Source organism: Gallus gallus, chromosome 6 (assembly GCF_016699485.2).
Source record: "Gallus gallus isolate bGalGal1 chromosome 6, bGalGal1.mat.broiler.GRCg7b, whole genome shotgun sequence".
NCBI classification, from domain to species: Eukaryota; Metazoa; Chordata; class Aves; order Galliformes; family Phasianidae; genus Gallus; species Gallus gallus.
Genome location: NC_052537.1, coordinates 21,794,139 through 21,815,745, shown reverse-complemented (window position 1 = coordinate 21,815,745; position 21,607 = coordinate 21,794,139). Strand labels below are relative to the sequence as shown.

Below are 21,607 nucleotides of genomic sequence, written 5' to 3'. Positions count from 1 at the left end.
TTCTGATGTCTTGAGTGGGAGTGCCTGCGGGCACCGCTGAATACTCTCATTTAAAACAAATGTGGTTCTATTATTCAGCTCTGTTTAAAAAAAAAAAAAAAAAAAAACATTGAAGGAAGTCCAAATTTAAAAGCTTAACCTACGTTTTACTGCTGATATTGGAACAAACTGTGGTAGGAGGGTGTGTTGAGATATAAAGGCATGTTGTAATGGGACAATAACTTCAAATTACTACAATATTTTGGGAAAGGTGGACACCATCCAGAGCAATTTTATTGAGAGCGTTCTTAGGGGGAACAATGACGTACAGAAAGCGTGTTTTATTGCAAAACATGCTGGCTTAAATGCAACGAATAGAAACAAACAATAAGTAAACATTTAGAAGTAGCTTCTGGAAACTTGGATTATTTTAATAGCAGACAAACTCAGAGATTAAAAATAGAATAAAAGTTAAGAAAATGCTATGTATGCATTTATTTGTTTAAAAGTTTCTGTGAAAATTCAGCTAGAACTTGAACACAAAAAGTTATCCTGAAAGTGGGTTAGGCTTGCAAGCAGTAATAAAGGGAGCCTGTAAGAATAACTCCAGCTTGTTTTTTTCATACTTAAAAATTATTACTAAAATGTTGTGAATGTATCGGTTACTCATTTTTCCCTTCTTTTTCCACGGCATTTGAGCTTGAGGTGCTTTTAGGTTACGTGCATTTCTTCTGTAAATATGGAAGAAGCAGTGGACTGTGCTTCTGGCCTCTCTGATTAGAAACTAACACCTGTGTATCTTTCACAGAGAGGAACATCTGCTGTAGAGTAATTGCTTGTAAAGATAGTGTTACCGTCTGACAAAGCTCATGATACTGAAGTGTTCCCAGCTTGTTGGAAGAAGTAAGATTGAAGTACACTATAACACGGAGAGCAGTCCAGACAGTATTTAACTATGAAAGTAAAATTTCCATCATATCACAGTATTTTAATAACTGTAAACATAACACTAACTTTTTTTTGTTTTGTAATGATAGTGCATGAGAAGTCTGGTAGTAGATAAGCAACAGCCAACAATTTTTTTTTAGGTTGTTTTTGTTACTGTCTCCATTTCTGATGCAGTTCTTAACAATTTTAATCCACTTTCCTTTCTGCTACTTAAAGCAGTATGGTAAATTTGAAGACTCGGGCTTTAGCTAGAGATAGTGCAAATTTTAAAAAGTGTATTTTTAAAAATTGGTAAGCTGATTACTGTCACTTTACAACACTATGTCTGCAGCATAACTAAAGTTGCCTGTACGTAAGGGCTGTGCTACAGCACTGTGCAACCTTGGTGGAATCAGAACTATGAGCGTACTCAGCACCTGAAAAAGTATTAATAGCTGATGTTGCCAGTGGGTCTGCAGTACGTCTCATACCTTGTTCTTGCATACGTGTTGCTTTCCCCTAGCCCTGAATGCTTGATGGTATGCTTTTTGCACAGCCTTTCCTCCAGCAAAGAGGAGAGGAAGTAGCCTGGAAGTACAATTTTCCATATTCCTTCATAGCAAAAATCATTTCTCCCTTTTCGCAGTAAAGTCTAAGGTGTGCAGTGTCCACTGCAGCCTTAAGCCTATCAAATAGTGCTGCAGAGGTGATTTTGTAACAAAATGAGATTTAATATAAGAGAGGGATTCAAGTGTCCTGCTCTGCTGCGCTTTCCACCAGGGTCTGAAGTGGTGCTGTCCTTTGGTAGTTGTATACTACGGTGTTTTATTGGGAGTCAGCCAGTAGAATGTGTTCAGGCTATTTAATGAGCTTTCACAAAGTGCTGCGATGGTTTTACAGGGTTACACAGGTGGTGCATCAGCATCCCAAATCCTACTGTGGGTATAATTTCATCAATTCAGGTTCTGCTTTGAATAGCATCTGCAGAAATACAACCTTATTTTATGCTTCCCTTGGAGTATAGGAAAAGTAATAATCCAAGGAGTGGAGTAATTTCATTATAAAGACAAAACTGAGTGATTTCTACCTATGCATTGTGAACATACCTTTAACAGGATGCATGAGGTTTGTTTTAAGAAAGCAAATCCATCTGTTACTGCACATCTAACATTTTTAGACAAAAAACAAGACAGTAAAACAATGCTTTTCATTTAAACAAAGATGGATAAGTGCGATAATATATCTTCATGTAAGCCAGATATAAAGCCACTTATAGTTTTGTTAACTACAGTAATAACTACTCTAAACTAAAGTAGTAGTAAGTAAATAATAACTTAGTTTACTGGAAGTAGTGAAGGAGAAATTTCAGAGGGAAGGGGGAATGATATTTAATTAGAGTTTAACACTTCTCAACTGAGATGTGATCCTCTTATTTGGAATGGCTGGTAAAATTCTGCCTGTGTTCTGAGATTGTTGATGATAGTTGGGAAGTGATGAAGACAAAACATGATAGGGAAGTGGGAAAGGTAAAGAATTAAGCAATTCGTTAATCTTTGTTTTGTTACATTTCAGATCTCACTCTGCATGTGTTCCATGGATTGTTTACTTATTTGAAAACTTACAGAAATAAAATCATAATTAAAAACATGTTGTGTGTGCAATATGTCACTTTCTGTTTGAGTGCTATTGTCTCTTAAGTACTTTTCTATTACAACAAATAAATTTGGGGGTTGTGGTTTTGTACGGAGACCAGAAAAAAAATTAATCACCATGTTGGGTTGATAAAAGTCTCTCAGCTGTTTTGATGCAAACTTAAAGCAGAATTTGATTTGCAGTTCTTTTACATGTGAGGTTCTGAAGGCTGCTTGTTTTATGAAAAGTCCAGAAATAGCACATACTGTCAGGTAACAGTTTGCCTTAGAGTATGATGACATACTGCCTGTATTTTGACAGCTGTTGTGTTTCATACAGAAGTTCTCATTTTTTTCCTGGTATATCTATCTTTATTTGATTATTGTTTGGGTTATTAAGCTGCAGTGTTTTACTGAATTTACGATTCCATCTTAGACTCACATCACAATGTCTTTCTAATGTGACTGTTCTGTGGCCAGAGCTGTCCCCACTGTAATGTAAACACCTGAATGTTTCTAATGCCTGGAAGCACACATTATGTCTGTGTCTCAGTGAGACACCACTGGCTTTTTGAGGAGACTTCCTACTATCTTCTTAGCTACTTTATGTCCAGCTCAGTGTTTTTCATTCAAACTTTTTAATCATTCCTACAGGAATGATGATGGTGTTGAGTATTGTAAATAGGATTTTTAAGAAGTGTTTTTTATTATTTCTTGCTGATTCCTGGTTTGCTTGGAATTTACACTGATTATGGTAGATTTCCACTTATACAGTTTTCCAAGAGAAAGCTGGTTAAAGGCAACGTGAGTTTCTAACCTATGGCATCCAGCTGTCTCCCTGCATGAGCTGATTGGTCTTCTGTGGTTGGGATACTTTACTTCTGCCTTCCTTCAAAATGTTTCTAAATGTGTATATGCAAGTATGGCCTTTGTCTGCTTGATGAATGAATCCCATTGTTGTAAAGCATGTTGTATGTTTTACTGGTATTGGTACTAGTTTCTCTATTCCCAGAAGCAGCCCATTTTCTGATTCTGCCTGCAAGTTTGAGAGCAGAAGTTTTTAATTTCCTGAGTTATTAAAAATAGCCAGAGGCTGGAGTTGGTGTTAAGCTTGATTTTCTCATTAATTTTAACAATAGTTCAGACCAAATGTACGTCTAATAATGGTTCACAGCATTTAGTGTCTTTTTAAAATGATCATAGAATCACAGTGGTTTATGATGTGCATGAGATAAAATTAAACTACGCACAGGGTTGATTAAACTTCTCTTTGGTACAGTTTATTTAATATTTTTTAACTGACCACATCTTGCAGTCTGGATACATGTCGTGGGCTTTGTCAGGTTGGGTAGTATTTTCTGTATGCTTATACTGCTTGCAATCTTAATCAATTCATATTGAATTTACCTATCTTAAACTAGGAGGCATGTTGCATGGAACGTGTCCTCTAGTCATGGAATGTATTCTTATACCGGCACCTCTGAAATGTGCTACACGAAGAACTTCTTCAGTACCTTCTAAAATTAGTGGATACCATTTCTTTGTGGTTTTGGAATTAGTAAGAATTTGATTGTTGTAACATAAATCCTCGTGTTACTAAAGTGATTTTTGCTTAATTTTTCTACTATCAAATATTCTTTGTGGTTTTGAGAAGTACCAAAAGAAAGAGCAGTGAAAAATTTTGCCCTGAAAAAGAAGTATACTACAATGTGAATGTATTTGCGAAATCTAAAAGCTTTGTATTTTTTAATGAAAATAAACTTGCCATTTCATTGTCATCTAAATAATTAAGTGAGGCTGTAATAACTTCCTAAGAGTGTTTGATTCAGCCAAGATGAAAAATTGATTCAGCCATTGAAAACTTTCTGGCGACTGTAACGTTAAAAGTGGGTTTTTTACCTGTTGAACTTTGTTCTCCTACTTTACTTTATGTTGGTGCTCCTTGTCTGTAAGTGTTTCTTTAACATTCTGAGAGAACAGAGTTTTCTGGAAGCTGAAAAAGAAAGAAAGGAAAAACACTGTTTTGGAATGTACTGCCAATACCTCAAAACGACTGTGTAATAACTGCAGATTTGGGGACATAATTGTACTGTATGATAGCAGCAGTCATGCACATGATCTGTAAAAAATATTTTCTTTATCATAGTGCTTTATGGAGAATAAATATTCGTTTTATTATGACTCCTGATTTTAGGCTTGCAAACAATAGGAGTGTCTTTGTGTAAGTTGTGTAGTGTGCTAAATGAGCTTCCTCCCCCATCAGTCCTGTGGTAACACTGTTGATATTCTCCCAGCATCTTTTAGGCAGCTCCCTGTTTCAGTTATCCCAGAAGAATGTTAAGCTATTAACTGTGTTCAAATATCATAACAAAATGAATTTTTATGACTTTTTAAAAGATGTTATTTTCTTGGTGAAACTGGTTACTAATGGAAGATGATTTTTTAGAAAGCTGGTTTTACATACATACAAGGCTTTAATTGGCCATCTTTTTCAAACTTTTGTGCATGTCCATAGCAACTGCTTGCTTATGTGACCAAGAAATTTAGGAACTATTGGATTCTGCTTTTTGGAAATGTAAATCTTAATGCCTTCTGTTAGTAGGTGCCCATTGTAGGCAGAAGAAGGTAACTATTGTGTCTTTATGCTGGAAGTTTTAAATAATTATTATGTTAAATCTGAGCTAAATATGACAGCAGAGTTGTCTGATATTTGTAAGATACTTCATATGGTTTGAAGTAACTGTCAGTACAGTTTTAAAGAAAAGGGCTTTTTATGTGCTTTGTTTTACTGAAGTTTTAATCTGAAGAGGACATGCATTATCTTAGAAGTTTTACTTAGAGCCACCTGTGTCTTTTGTTGGCATCTGTTGTGTAAAAAAATTTAAAATAAATATTTATTTCATTACAGATGGAGGAGTTTGACACCAGTTGGGCAGCCTATACCAGGAACCAGATTTATTGCATTCAAAGTACCTTTAAAAGGGGTATGTATAAACAGTAACTACATGTTGTCTTTACTAAACAGTACAAAAGTAATGAAAAATATCATTAATATGCACACAAACTTCAGGAAAGATTTATGAAAAAATATTGTGCTTAAATAATCAATCCTGTCATCTACCAATGGCTTTATTTACATAATGGTCTATATTTTTTTCACTCTTTTGATGAATGTATTTGGTGTTACTCTGTTTATCTTCTGTAAATCAGACAGTCTCTAACCAATCAGTAAAGTCATTCGATCACTAATTTAGTGGCCTAAATTCAACATCTTATTTAACATCCTTTCGTGACTGTTAGAAGAAAAGTCTGATAATGACCATGGGAAGTGGTTGCAATATGAGTAACAGTCTAGGCAGTATAAGCCAAAATGCCATTTTTCAGAGATGAAACACTTATTAAAATACACTTACCACTGCAGTACATTTAAAATCAGAGATTTAGATTACTGGTAAGCTTCAGTGATATGGAAAAACATGGTATTCATAGATCTACTCTTTTTGTGTTAGTAACTCCGTTAGATCCTTAATAACATGGAATAGAGTCTTAATCCATTAAATACACTAAGATCTCTAAATTTTTTTGTGACAGAACAAAATGTGGAGACTTCAGTTCTTTGGTGGGTTGAGGTGCAGGGTTGCAAATTTACCTTTCTGTATAAATTAACACAAGTGCTGTATAAATTAATCTGTACAAGTTCTCACTTCAGATACACAGGAAAGAAAAGTTTCTAAGCTCTTTTAATATTCAATGGCTGGACATAACCATAGCAGTTAAAAATAAGTATTCTGTCTAAACTGTTGTCTACTGATTCACTCTAATATTCATGTAGTAAAAAAAATAAATAAATTTTTCTTCTGGCATATTAGTGCCTGTTACATTTTCAGTCTCCATTCAGTTCACTTCTGTTAGCAAAGACTGAAGTGGAATGCTTGCAGGGTTTACTTCCTTAGCTGCTTTCCCAGCTTCAGCATGATGGTTTAGTTGCTTTTGACACCAAAGGTCTTAGTTGGTCATACTTACTTTGCATGATTTTAAAGGATGGTATAGTAGCCACATGCCTTTCTACCAAGACTGCCAGAGGGAAGATCTGCTTATCAGTGGAAATCAGATTCACTGGATTTGTAATTGGCTTCTCTACTGTTGGGATGGGAGAGATTTTTTGCATCATCAACTCCTGTAATTCCACTTGATCCAACACCAATTTTTGGCATAGACGTGTTACTCTGGGCAGGATTAGTGCATTCCATATATTTCTAGTTTCCCATCTGTACTGGAAATGCTGAGTCACATCTTGAAGCAGTGATTGAGCACCTGGTGGGAGGGCAGGGCCATCCCAGGGGCACTCAGGTGCATGCTATGTATCTGAGTGACCAGAATAAGTGGAGCCAGGATCCACCCCTTCCCAGACCTCATTTAAGGGTTGGCAGTGCAGGTGAGGGCAGCTCTTGCCAGTGATCCCTGCATACCTGGGGCCTTCCACAGGTAAGCAGTTCTTTTCCTTTATTTGTGCATCCGTGGCTGCTGCATTTGGGCTTGTTCTCATTTGCTGTAGCCAAAGACTTTGCCACCCTGCTATTATGATCCCATTATAGCATTACACCGTCACTCTAGATTTCAGAGGAAGGTACTTGGTCAATGATTTTACCCTTCCCCTGCAGTTATCTGATAGCCTGGAAGGAGTTCCGCCAGCCATCATAAAAAGGGCAGGTGTACTCAGACAAATCCTGCTGAGTTTTTCAGAAAATCTCAAGTAGCTTTTCATAACAGGGTAAACTGTTCACACAGTGAAGCAAAATGTGTGCAGCTGTCTTATTTTTGTAGGATGTATTTCCACTTGATTTTAAGTGTGAGTTCACACAGTAAAAAAAATTCTTACAAGTTCTGTCACAGACTTCTACAGGTTAGTAGTTGTCACCTCAAAGTTTGTAAATTCAGTTTCGCATTTTATTACAAATCAGTTCTGAGTAGTTGAGAGATAATTGTGACTAGTTTTTGTTTTGTTTGGAGTTAGACAACATCCACTGTTTTTCAGCAGTACGCCAATATTTGAAATACTCAGGAGTGAATACTTCTATGCACTTTCAGCCCTACTGTTTCAGTGCAAGCTTTCTGATTATATAGCAGCTTTGATAGATAGGAATGGCCTACTGTTCATTCTTTAATTAGAATTCCTCTCTTTGTTTCCAGGCTCAAATCAAAGTGCTTGCTAGCATCTTAGGTTAGAATCTGTACAGTCAAAAGATGGAATAGTTAGTTACCCTATAGCATCTGTGGTTCTGAGAGGTGTGTGGTCTGTGGCTGCCTTCCTTTCCATTAGTTCTGAGTCCAGTCTGCTTGAATTTCTTATTAACAAAGGAACTGAGAGGTGGTTGAGGCTGCTGCATCTGTTTTGCCACTCTATTGGTGGTGACAGAGCCTGTGTCAAAAGGCTCTCACAGTGGACAGCGCACTATTCAGAGAAAATCCAGTTTTGTGCACGAGGCATTTTCATACCTAGAGCGGAGAACACATTTCAGAAACCACAGCTACATAGGGTGAGTAAACAATTTTCCCACTGTCTGTCAAATGAAATGAATTATTCATTATCCACAAACATGCCACTGTATTTTAGTCTTATTTAACATTTCCCAGTGCTAGATGACATGCAAGTACTTTCTGCCAAGAGTGGAACCAGGGATAAAAATGCGTGCATAACATTTGTGGGGAGAGAGTTAAAGCGTTGAGAGTAAGTGAACTCTGGCATCACAACTTCTGGTGTTTTATGTGAAATACACTGTTAATGTTGTGCTATTGTGTGGGATGAAAGAAGTTCTGGGGGGAGGGATTGCAGTGTTTTGGGTTAACTTGCTTAGTTAGTTACTTAATCAGTACGTATATAAAATTATTATATATATAATGCTGCATTTTGCATGGTTTTTTGTCTATCTAGTTGGTGCTTTTTTGCTAATGTTGTGTAAGTGGAAGTTCCTCCACGTTTTCTTGCCTTTTCATTGGAACAAGAACAAATCTTTACTTCGTTTTTTTATCTATATAAAACATGGATATGCTTTTGGTACTGTAAACATTCCATTTTGAAAACTGCTCTTTTCCTATTTAAATAAGCTGAATATAACGAATGTCTTCTTATTAGAACTCAAAAAGCAAGTGATCCTTTTCCATTGTTATTGTAGGCAATTAACCAGAGGCTTACCCCAACCCAGAAATTTACACCAAAAGACTTAATTGCTGCAATGAAAGCCTTAAATGTGGAGCTTGGATTAATTATTGATTTAACATATACCACACGATACTATGAAGTTAAGGTAATGTAAGAGTAATAGCAAATTTTGTAATAGTTACTGCTGTAATGTTTTAAAGTATTTTTGCATTTACTCACCTTGAATTAGAATAAACAAGTTGAGCCATCTACGCTTACTTTGTGTCTCTAATAGCAACAAAATGCTTTATGACAGGAAGAAACTCCTCCTACCTGTTAGTTACATCCGTGGCTTATTTGTGCTATGGTAGCTCAATACTGGATAAAGACTTCAGTGCTAGGCACTTTAGAAAAGAAATTGGAGACTTGTGGCCTGTGCCCTGAACGCATTCTCATTTATGTCTAAAGGTGTTTTTCTTTAGTGGTTTCTTTTCAGTGGAATCCACTGAAAAAAGGATACATTTTTAAACTGCTTCGTGGCAGATTTGTTACTAGTTGACCAGCTGGTAGAATTTTGCCTCCTATTGAAAAGGAGAATAAGTAGCAGTGTTATCACTGAATGTGATCTTCAAATGTACATTGGCTTGATACACTAAGGGGGCAGATGTGTGAATACGACTGTGGTTCAGCAGGGTAGACATTGCTAATAATTGTTGAATGTGTTAGAATGGAATTACCAGAATCTGCTCTTTTTAATTCATGTGCCGTCTTATTACTGGGGATAAGTAAATGTTGTACAGAAACTCTTCTCTCAGATAAGGTCTTTACAACAGAAATGTAAATATTGGTTTCTCAGAGTGTGTCTCTTTGTAGAGCCGTGTCATGACTGTTTTCAGTTTCTATGCAGTGCTGGCACTACTGTTTTGCATCACTGTTATTTTAGATACTGCTTAAGGGTTTTCACTGATGCAAGATTTCAGTAATTTTAACCATGTTTTTCTTGTTGCTAGGATTTACCTAAAAGTGTGCAGTATAAGAAACTTTATACTGTTGGACTTGAAGTTCCTGATAATGCTACTATTCTACAATTCAAAAAATGGGTCAGAAAATTCCTATGGGAAAATGCAAGAAATGGTAAATATCACCATCTTATGTTGTAAAAGATTAAAAACAAAAAAATACTGTGGTGCTGGCTGCATCAATTATTAATTACAATAGATCCTTTAAGACGTCTGGGATCTCAGACTTTCTGCAGCACTTTCCAGTTTATTATGTTTACCACCACGTAATAATACATCTTATAGCTCTTGTATTTAAAACATACCTTTCTCAAAAGTAATAATTCACTTGAATGCTCTTCTTAATAGTGTTATACCTGTATCTGTCATGTGGCAAAGCAACTCCAACTGAGAAAAACTTGCTTATGAATTTCTGGGAACTTACAGATCCACTGCTGAGACATAGACTTTTTTTTGCTATAATAGCAAGTATTTTTCTACTCCTTGATGCCACTGTAGTTGGGCTTCTTTATTATACTTCTCTAATCGTGCTGGGGAGGTCTTCTCTGTTTGTTCTTCTCTGCTTGTTGAATGACCCCATCTGAACTCCACTTTTTTCACAAGGTTAAAATCAGTTGTCCCCATCTAGCTGACACAGAATACTCAATAGAAAGAAAGCTTTCATCAGTCTGGCTCAGATTGTTCCCCATAAACTCAGTGTCACAGCTGCTGCTCCTCTGTGGATGTTGAAAATAGTACAGGGTTTCTCTGATGGCAATGGGCACTGATATGCAACCTAATCAAGCCCATTTAGTCACACGCAGCAATTTTCTGAATTGTTGCCATCATGTCCTTGAAGTTTTTAAAAATCATTTTGCAGATGCAGTGTCAGTATTTCCACAGCATGGATCCGTTGCTGGTTTTTGTGTTTTTGCATTAGCACAGTTGTCCCTGGAATGGTACAAGGTGAAACGTGTTCAGGGAAATGAGTTTGAAAGTATTTTGCTACAGCCTGTTTGCTTGTAGCTTTTACCTTTCCACTTTTTTGCTACTGAGCTCTGTAAGCAGATTTTAGCTGTTTATTTATCTGTTATTGAGGAATCATTCCTTCAGGCTTTTTTCATGCTAATTGCTCTGATTACTTTGGCATTTTCTGTGAGAAAGTAGAGTTTAACTTCCCACTTGTCTACAGTTTTTTGCTGCAGAGTGTAATGATGGTTTTGGTGTGGATGGTCAGCTCTGTTGAGTAAAAGAGCTCTGACCTCAGTCTCAGATGTAGGAGCCTAAACTGGAAATGGTGGGAAAAATAAAAGATACAACAAAAAGCATTTGTCCTTATTGAGGAAACTAGTGTGAAAGTTCTTCTTTTGCTCTATTTTGGCATAGGGAAATTATTTGGAAATTATTAGTTTTTTGTCTTTTTTACCCAGTGACTTTTTTGATGTGATGTCTGTATTTAAGTCTAATTATTTCTTAGAATCGAGAGAATGAATTCCTCATTTGTTACTGAATGAATACCCACTGTTCCAGATAGTGTTTATGTAAATTCAGAGGTGTGAGAGCTTTCAATTTTTATGTTAACTTACGCATTGTAACATGCCCTCTGTTTCACATTACCCTGATAACTAATCAAGATTCTTCTTGCAAATAATTTTTAATAAGTTTGTTCTTTTACTGTCTGGGAGGTTAGGACACCAACCTAGAATAAAGTTATATGATAACATGACTGTCCTGTTCTATGGCAAACAGTGATAGTGGATCTCATTAAAAAATTTATCAAAGTCCATCTCAAAGACCTTCTGTCAGTGCTTTGTCCCTGCCTGAACTTTGCACTTCTGATGTTTGAAGTTTGTCTTCTAAATCCAGACGTAAACTCGCAACCAGTTAATATTCTTATGCCTAATTTTGCCCTTACGTATTATTTATTCTCACTAAATAGGCAGTTTTTTGTGACAAGCACAGGAGACATTTAAGTAGTATTTTAATTTGTTGGGGTTTTTTTTCTGTGGTGTATTGGTGTATGAGATAGTCTGGATGAGATTTTTATCAGTGCCTTGGATGACGACATTACTGTTTCCCTTATTGGCAGTATCTCAGTTGAAACAGCCTAATAACAGTAAGTTATTCTCCTTTTAGCATACAGCTGATTAGTGTAATCATTTCAAAAAAGATAAGTTTTCTTTTGACATCATTGATTTCCCTTAAGAGTGCTTCTCTATGTCTGAACCTGAATGCTTCATCAATATGATTTGTCCCAGTAATCACCTTAGTTTTCAGTCCAGTTAAGTTAATTCTTTTTGTAATGCATTTCATAGTCCTAGACACTAAGGATATTATGGATTTTTTTCTCCTTTTTATAAGTTCTAAAAGAATCTGTACATTAACTTATTTAATGTTACATTTGCTAGTTGGTCAGGGATGCTTTCAAAACCATATTTTATTCTTTTGCTATTACTGCAGTTCTGGCTGAAGGCCGACAGCTTTCACTGATATCATTCCTTTTCCTTTTTTATATGTTCTGCAGAGTTAATCTCAGTCTTCACAGGTTTGGAAGTAGTGAGTTAACTGCTGCTAGAGATCTGGCATGTAAAAGATTAAGTCTGGATGTGTTTGTTATTTTATGAGCACGATAGTGTCATTCTGTAAACAACAATAATGATTTATCATTGCTTTACTAAAAAATACAGCACTTTTTTTGTCTTGTGCTAATTTCAAGTAATTTCATTTTCTGAACTATTAAAGCCTGTGTTTATCTCTTTTGATAGAGAAACTCATTGGTGTCCACTGTACTAATGGAATAAATAGAACTGGCTACCTAATATGTAGGTAAGGGTTGAAAAAAAAAAATAAAATCAGTGTTCACAAAAGATAGTGGCTTCATAGTAGACTATAATCCCTTTGGGACAGCAGTCTAATCAAATTTTTCTTCAGGTATCTTATAGATGTTGAAGGCTGGGATCCAGAGGCAGCAATCCAAGGTATTTTACACGCTTTGAACTCAAGCAAATGTTAAGTTGTAATTCACATTTAACTATAATTGTATTCACAAATATTACAGTTCTGTTGTAGGGTGTTGTTCTGCTGTTGCATGTCATTACCTCATGTGGTGGTCTCCATAGAAGATTTTCTGACTTTTCTTTCAAACGAGGTTTGAGCGTTAGCAAACTGAATGACGCGGTTTTAGCTGTTTATTTTTTTTCTTTGGCTTTTGCTTTGAAGAATTTTTCCGTCATATGTTGCCACCACTACTAGTTTGTTTAAAAAAAATAAATAAAATTGCTTCAACAATCACAGCTCGCAGCAGCATTTGTATTAATGCTATTTTGTTCTTAGTATCTCATGGTGAACAGAAAGCTGCCTTCTCACATTTTTTCTGTCTCAGTTTAAGCACGTGTCATTAGACTCATTCCTCTTTTTCTTTAGCTTTTGGTGATGCTAGAGGTCATTGCATGGATGGTCTTGTCTATCTCACAGATCTCAGAACACAACCAATGAGAAGGTAAGCCAAAGCTTTTAGTTTCACGCTTAAGATTTTCTAGGATGTATTTTTAAAAGTTCTGTTTTATTTGTAAGCCAAAATTGTCCCTCTTAAACATTTAGTAAAGAACTACATACATTCTGCAAGACTTCTGATATGAATAACATAAAGTATCTTTGTTTATACTTTGAATTTATATGGCTTTGATGTATACTAGTGAGCACTGGTGCAGTTGTATCGTACTATCCCAACTATATTGAGTCTGTACTCTTATATATTGAGAAGAGCTACTGCAAAGATTTCATTATAAGCTCTGTGCTCTGCCTGCTGTTGATGGTGTGGTGGAACCAGATTATTAAAAAAGAAAAAAAGAATAGTCCTAGTGGAGAAAGTAAGGTAGAAGATTGTTCTCAAAGCTCCTGCTTTTAGTATTTGTATTCCTGATGCATATGGAATCTTTTGTCTTTACCATATTTGCACCCCAGAGTACCTAAGAATAGTTAACGTTTACATCTCAGTAAGTTATTTGCACCAATTACATCTTGTAGCATCACATTGATTTTAAAATAATCTTGACTGATTTTGCTCAGTTTAGTTTGAGGGCCCTTTGTTCTTGTTTTACTGCTTTAATTGCTTTAGAGACCGAGTATGATTAAATTAGTCCTGTGCTGGGTTTTTTAAGTACGTTTCTTGTCTCATATTTTTGATGATGTTTCAAATGCATGAAGCTTAGGCTTTCTCTACAGCCCTTCTTCAACTAGAGTTACAAGATTAAAATATGCTATGAAAATCTTGAATGTCTGTAAGTTTAACTTAACATAAAAAAAAAAAAAAGAGTACTTCTCAACTGAAGAATCCTTGTGATTCTTTTTCCCTCTCTCAGTATGTTTGGGGGGGAAAAAAAAAAACCAGGAAGCTTATGAGAGATGTTTTTATTCTTCATAGTAACCTTGGAATGGATGTATGGGATTCAGATGAAGATATAATTCCCCCACCAAATGCAACAGAAGGACCTGTGGAACAATTCCCAAATGAAGATTTTCAGGGGTAATAAGTTGAAATCTGGAATGAAAAGCCAAAAAACCTATAGCACATAAGATGTTTTTTCCTTAGTGTGAGCTGTTTTTATAGTAGCAATCCATTACAATGTTACAAGAGGCTCAGCTGATTTTTAACAATTAGATGCGGTGTTTTGAAACACTGCAAGCACTGAAATATTCTAATTTAAAAGAGATTTTATTTTAATGTAGCCTACTTATTCAAGGTATATTTATAGAATTAGAAAAAGTAATGAGAAGATAAAAGGAAGACAGGGAATATGTACTATTAGGAATTGGTGAGCAGTTAGTTTTTTGGGGAAAATGTTAGAGTTTTACTTTGCCTGCTGTTCTTTATTATTCTACAGCAGTCTGCAATTTATTTTTGATTTCATATCACTGGTTTTGCCTTTGAACAAGCACTATAGATTATAGTTGGATGTTTCACATAGCTTCTAATGTGACATTGTTTGAAAGTTTTGTAATTTTGCTTAGAGTTTAGATTCTTAGTAACTTTGATACGTATGTATTTTACTTGCAGTGTGTTTCATATCAATTCTTGGATTAAAAAGATCATTTTCATTGATAACTTGTAGTACTTGCAAGTACCGATGTTCTATTTAAGAAAAAAATTCTTTACAGGTCTGGGAAAAGATTAAGAGTTTATGATGACAACTCTCATAATAATTTGCAAGGACAAACACAACTGAGAGATTTTGATTTCATTAATAAGGGACCTGGACGAAGACGAAGACCATTTCATGACCATCAGACTCAGGATGATTTAAGAGCACCAATGCAGATGAGAAATTGGGACTACAATAGGGGACCAGGACAGAGGCAAAGACCATTTCCTGATCACCAGTTTTACGATGATTACCGAGAAGACATGCAGCTGAAAGACCTAGACTTCAGTAACAAGGGACCTGGACAACAGCTGAGACCTTTTTATGGACGCCAGTTTCGTGGTGATTTACAGACAGACAGACAATCAAGGAACTTTGAATTTAAGAGAGGCCGTGGGCAAAGGCAGAGATCTTTTCCTGACTGTCCATCCCACAATGATTCACAGGAAGCTATGAAGTCAAAGGGTTTTGGTAGCAGGGGCCGTGGCCAGAGGCAAAGACTGTTCCACAGTCACCAATCTCATGATCAATTTCAGGCTCCAGTGCAGTTGAAAGAGTTAGATTGTGTCAATAAAGGTGCCGGCCAAAGACTGAGACCCTTCCATGACTATCAGTCACACGATGACTTACAGCCCCAAATGCAGCTGGAAGATTTTGAATTTGTTAATAGGGGCCATGGGCAGAGATTGAGACCTTTCCATGATCACCAACCTCACAATGACTTACAAACAGAGATGCAGCTAAAAGATTATGATAATAAAGGTCCTGGGCAAAGGCGCAGACCTTTTCATGACCATCAGCCTTATGATGACTTACAGGAGCAGCCTCAGTTAAAAGACTTTGATTATGTTAATAAAGGGCAAGGACAAAAAAGGTCAAGACCTTTCCATGATCATCCTGTTCAAGATGAGCTGCCGCGTGAATGGTGTTCAGACAGGTACAATTGAAAGTACTACAGTTTGAAATAATTTTAGTTGATACTTTTCAAAAGCCTACAGTAGTTTGCATTGCTCTTAATATATGATTATGTTGATTATCTGTAAGACCAGAACTAGCAGCACTTCTAAATTAAGTTTTAAACTCTTTTATTAATAATAGTTTGTACTCTTCCTAACATATGATTATTTTGATTATCTTCAGAAGTCAATCGTTTTCTTCCCATGAAAATGTATCAGAACCTCAGTTCTCCTCATCTCCTTCACTTCACAGAGATTATAGATCTGATAATGATGACTTCAGCAGAAGCTATAGGTAAATACCAGGTTTTATATGTTGTTTTCTGACTTACACTGTTACTCTTTTGGTATCCAACTAAAAAAATACAAATTAACTGTGGCGTAAAAATTTATGTTAATATTTTTTTTGCTTAAACACAGTTTAAACCGTTGAATCTGAGCACTGAACAAACAATGTGACCAAATTGTAGTCCATCTATATTAGGCTTTATATAGATTATAGTAGTTACGAAATTGAGAGTTCCTCACTTAAGTCATTAGCATGACAAGGAGAGTTTAAGCTAACTTATTATAAAATACAAAAAAATTACGTTCAAAATACAAAAAAACCTTTGTTCATTAAGCAAAAAAGTGAAGTACTGATACTGTATTTAACTCTTAGCTGATGTCTAACAACAAGCTGTTGAGAAAATATAAAGGAGAGTGAGGCAGACTCTTCTTCATGGTGTGCAGTGATACAATAAGGGACAACAGACTCTTATTAGACCATCAAAAATTCTGTAGCCTATATGGAAAAAGGCTATTTCTTTGAGGATACAGAAATGCATTGCGTAGAACAGCTATGAAATCTCCATCCTTTGAAATACCTTAAGCTCAGCTGGACATGGCCTCTGTGCAAACTCATATGATAAGAATGACTTTGAGCAGGGGGCTGGACTAGGCATTACTAGAGATCCCTTCCAATAATATTAATCTGTGGTTTAGTGAAGGCAAAGATTTAAAATTAGAAAGATTGTTCTCAATTAGCTTTATACACCATTTATTTTACAAAGTACTGTACTTGAGAGTAAAGAGAATCCATAACAAAAAGTAAATGTATATGATATTCTTCTGATATGAGATTCTTCTGTTGCAGAAGAATACAAAAATATTTTGCAATATAAATACAAAGCATAATGTTGCTCGAGACTATGTAACAAACAGCTACTGTTAAGTGCTCTTCACAAAATGAAAACGTGGCTTTGGGAACAAAAATGGACCTTAAGTAAAGAAACCTTCAGTAAATAGGCAATTTTAATTAGAAACAGCAGATGAAACACAAAGCATTTTCTAGTTCATTTACCTACTAAATTAAAAAATAAATATTTGTAACATCTAGTAGAGAAGATTTTAATTTGGGAGGATAAAAACAGAAGTAGAAATCTCAATTCTTGTTCTTTTAGGGCTAGGCAATTTTAATTTCTAATGGTTTTGCTGTTCATGTTTACTCTTCCTACAGTAGTCGAGCAAGCGGTCCCGAAGACAGTAGGAGAGTGCACCCTTCAGATGAATTTAACAAAGGAAAAAACAGATTTGCACCATATTCTTCATGTACAATGCATCCATCCTCATCTGTACACCAGCAAGATAGTTCATTGGACTATGAAATAAAAACTTTTGAAGGTGAAACTTCTAGAGAAATGGAACAAGGCAAAAGATTACCGGTTGTAACAGTTGATTACAATTACGGTCTGCCATTAGATTATGGGCCTGAAGAGAAAGAGAGAACACCTTATGATTTACCTCCAAGAGACCATTACAGCTGGAACTGAATTAAAAAAGGCACTGTGTCCTCAGCTGAAGCTTGCATCAATCAGTTTTACTCTTTATGTGGGCCAGGGTTCTTTGGTTGGTTGGTTTTGGTTTTGGCTTTTTTACATGTTAGGAAAACGCAAACTCCGGTAGTAGAGAACTGATCTCTATTGTAAGATCAGTTTCTACTTCTATATTTATTAGGCTGTATGTGTTAAGTGTATTTGGAGACGAGGTCTTGGTATACATGGGATGAAAGCAGTCATTCCTGTTAGCAAAATTGAAGCCATGTACTCTAAACTATACAACTTTCTGAGTGAATATAATTATCTTTTGTTTTACATTTATTTAAAATGTATGTAATAGTAGGATGCTAAAGTCATAATAAAATAATGCACTATCATGTAAACTACCATTAAGGTTATAGAAAAAAGTACTATGAAATGAATGAAACATTTATGTCAAGTTCATCTTTTAATAATAGCAGCTTGTTATTATTGCTAACAATCTCTGCAACATTGCAGTTTGATTTCAGTGTTTCTGTACCATCAACTGAACAGACCTAGGTGTGCAATTTTTCTTTCCTAAACTGCTGAGAACTTGGAGGTGACTGGAGGTTTAACAGTGCAAATGTCAAACTTGTTTTCAGCAACCTGAATATTCTATGCTGTGTTGTTTTGTTTTGTTTTCCTAATCCCCTCAATTATAAATGCTTCAGAATAGCCCGGTGCAGATGAATTTCACAATTTTCTTAGTAACACATCCAAACAAGGCAGCTTACATGCTAACAGATTGCTTGTCTCAGCTGTCCAAGATTGCTTCTACCTGTGTTCTTACAATTCCACGTTTGTCAGTCAAATTTGTCTCATTCTTCAGTTCTGTTTTCTACTGGCTTCTTTTTACAGCACAGCAAGGTCCTCAGAAGAAGAGTAACTTCTTCAGGTAAGTTGCTTTTAGAGTTGTGTATTGCAGCAGTCTCTTCTGAATTGCCACTTTGCCTGGGCCTCAGGATAGTAGTAACAAAAATGATGCCAGCAGACCTACAGCAGCAGCTCAAGTCATAGGGTTAAGAAACTGCCTTAAAGTAATATAGGTGTAAAGCAAAGCAAGAGGATATAAGTATATGCTAGAACACTGCAGAAAAAGTGTTCATGGCAGGAACTCCATAGACCTGTTTTGCCTTTTAACTAGCAGCATAAAACACAGATTTCTGAATTCATGGGTCTGTGACTCTACTACGTAAGGACTAGATTTAGGAAGTTTGGTACATCTGGCAACTCTTGTTGATTTTTAACACATGCAAAAAGTTCTAAAAAATCAAAGGATTCTGTGCATATAAATTTAAAGTGCAAATATTTCACTGCCTGTGCAACCGGTAGAGCAACTTTGGCATTGTTCATTATACAAACTAAACCGTTCCCTCATTTTTTACAGCAGCTAGCCAGTAGTATTTCCAGTTAAATCTAGCTTTGTGAGCCTCATTCATATGCTCTCAGGAATGAAGCTGTCTAAATGTAATGCAATTTTGGAACTGAGTACTAAATGTTAAGAAAAAGGAACATTTCTTCCTTCATTTATTCTTTTAAAATGAAGAGTAAAATAAAAGTCTTTGTCCATGCTTCTTTCTTTAGGGGAAAGGAAGATCTGAAACTTGGGCTACCATATAGCCAGATTCTTAAAATAATAACAAAACACCACCAACAACAACAAAATCTTTGTGGTGTTCTCCATGAGAGAATTAAGATTTATGGACTGGTATTACATGCATTTGTTCTCTTTTTACACTACGTATGCAGTATTCATAAAGTGAATGGAGAGCAAATATTTGCTCTTTATGTTTTTGGATTTGAAGTACATCTTTAGGATTGAAGTGACCCTACAGTCAATCCTTGCTTATCTTCAGTCTTGGGGTGCTGAATGGCTGAAGAGCTGGTGCAGTGCAAAGTTTCATACAATGAGAAATGCGGCAGCTCCATCAGGAATTAGGATGGATGATAGCCTTTAGTAATCCTTAGTCAGCTCCTGCAGGACTGTTTGAGAGTTTCTATTTGGGAGTGGTCCCTGAAATGCTTCTTAACTCCTGAAGTATGCTAGGAATTGTTAAAGGAGAGTGTCAGTGCCACAGACTAAAACTTTCCATGAGTTTGCTAGCATGGAAGATGATATTTCTTTGCCAGGGAATGTACTGTGATTAGCAGACATCCTCAGGAATGGAGAATGGGTCTTAGTGTTGTAACCACTGCAGCTAATTGCAGGCAATCCAAACACAGTACCCACAGCAAGCTATATCAAATGTGCATGTTCTTTGTGCGTGGTGCTGCAATGCAGAAAGCCTCCCAGCTCACCTCAGAGCAGTTGGCAGTAGCCAGTGACCTACTACTGGCTACCTTCAGTCAAAACTTAGTGGCTTGGCAGGAGTACAACTGATGCTCAGTTGTATGAAAATGATGTGCTAGGTACTCCCAATCTTGGAAATTTGTGTAAATGTATCTGAAGTGGCTCTACATGTGTGGCATGGAGCTAGCCCCACTGCTTCCATAGCACCTAACAGCTGGGCCAAGGCTGCCTAAAACAGCTGGAAATGCAACCACATCATTGACAATAAAGATTATCTGTTAAAATAAATATGAATATTAATAATTTGATGGAGTGGCCTTCTTCAGATTAAGAGCCATTGGTGCTCTTAATCTGAAGAATCTTAAAAACTTGACCAGTAAAGATATTCTTCAGTACAATAATGCATAATCCCATTTAGGATATACAACCTTTTTTTTTTTTTTTTGGCTGCTTCATGTAGCAAGTAAAAGAAAATTGTTTACAGGTTCATCTTTTTTTTTTTCTCTAGACCATAGTTGGTATAAGGAGTTAGTATTTTAGTGTCTAAAATGATTTGATTATAAATATTGCAAAAACCTATGGTTCTGTAATTCTACAGTGATGCCTGATATTTCTTACTCCAGTCATTTTCCCTAGAGATAAATAATGAGGACTTATATACTCCTGCCAACTTTTAAAACTACAGGATGTTTTGTAGAAGACAACGTGCAGGATCCTGAGCAATTTGCCTCTGAAGTCAGGGAGCATCTTGTAAGTAGGTATTATTTCAGTATTGATGTAAAGACATACTGGACATTTTTGCATCCCTGGTGGAATACTTAATTGTGTTCATCACTCACAGCGCAATGGAAGTTTACTGTAGCTCAAACAGGACTCCAAGGCAGGCTAATGATAATGTGCAGATGATGTTTGTGCCACACCAATTTGCAAATGATTGTTGTCAGTAAGTTACTCAACTATGAACTGTCAGCCTGTGGTGGTTCCCCCAGGTGGGTGGAAACTGAAATTTATACCAAATAATCATGTTCACGTTGACAAATATAACGGAATCAATGATGGCTGCAGTGCCCTTTCAAGACCAACCAACGCAATAGATTTAAGTAATGTTCCCTATCCCAACCTTTAAAAGTTGGCACGCTAGAAGGATAAAGCACTCCAGAGCCTGGTACTATAGGTACAGTCGCACAGTGCAGCTCCTGCTGTCTGACAAAATGAATACCACTTTCATAACTATGTTGGATTCCTCTTTTCAAGCAAAATTAATAGATGTGATGTTTCCACGAATGGCTTTGTGCTGACTATATGGAAATAGCCAAGGGTGGTTTTATAAATATTTTTTTAGAACTTGGGACAAGGCTTTCTCTCCCCATTGTTCTTAACAGAATTTGGCAGAGCTAAACCCACATAAAATATTACTGAAAATTCTCACGTTCCACAGCTGAGTTGTTACTGCATATTGGTCTCTGTAGTATTTAATTACTAATTGATCCACATGGTGGAAAACAGAATTAAATAGAATACTTTTTGTTCTTTTGAACTGAATATTGTATCTCAGTGGCACTGACTAAAATAAATTTCCTTCTTATATCTTTCATAGTTCTACAAAAATATCATAAAATGTTGTTGACCTCATTTATGGATTTTCCCAGTAAGCCTAGAAATACCTGCTGTAATATGGCACAGCAATAAAAAGTAGGACTTTGATGGA

General features: G+C 36.1%; 1 protein-coding gene across 14 annotated transcripts in view; it reads left to right on the top strand.

Moving 5' to 3' along the window:
- Positions 1-21,607, top strand: part of DUSP11RC1I (dual specificity phosphatase 11) — a 23,553-nt gene extending 1,946 nt beyond the window's left edge. For 4 of the 14 annotated variants that reach the window (XM_025151931.3, XM_025151935.3, XM_046942987.1 and 1 more), the window contains 11 exons: positions 5,446-5,521; positions 7,896-8,074; positions 8,711-8,842; positions 9,687-9,810; positions 12,440-12,500; positions 12,606-12,652; positions 13,098-13,173; positions 14,098-14,199; positions 14,832-15,752; positions 15,956-16,066; positions 17,270-21,607. In XM_025151931.3, the coding sequence (XP_025007699.2) occupies positions 5,446-5,521; positions 7,896-8,074; positions 8,711-8,842; positions 9,687-9,810; positions 12,440-12,500; positions 12,606-12,652; positions 13,098-13,173; positions 14,098-14,199; positions 14,832-15,752; positions 15,956-16,066; positions 17,270-17,582 (2,142 nt within the window). In that variant the 3' untranslated portion in view covers positions 17,583-21,607. Of the gene's footprint in view, positions 1-5,445; positions 8,266-8,710; positions 8,843-9,686; positions 9,811-12,439; positions 12,501-12,605; positions 12,653-13,097; positions 13,174-14,097; positions 14,200-14,831; positions 15,753-15,955; positions 16,067-17,269 lie in introns of all 14 variants that reach the window. The other 10 variants (XM_046942986.1, XM_025151938.3, XM_025151936.3 and 7 more) reach the window with 6 other exon arrangements.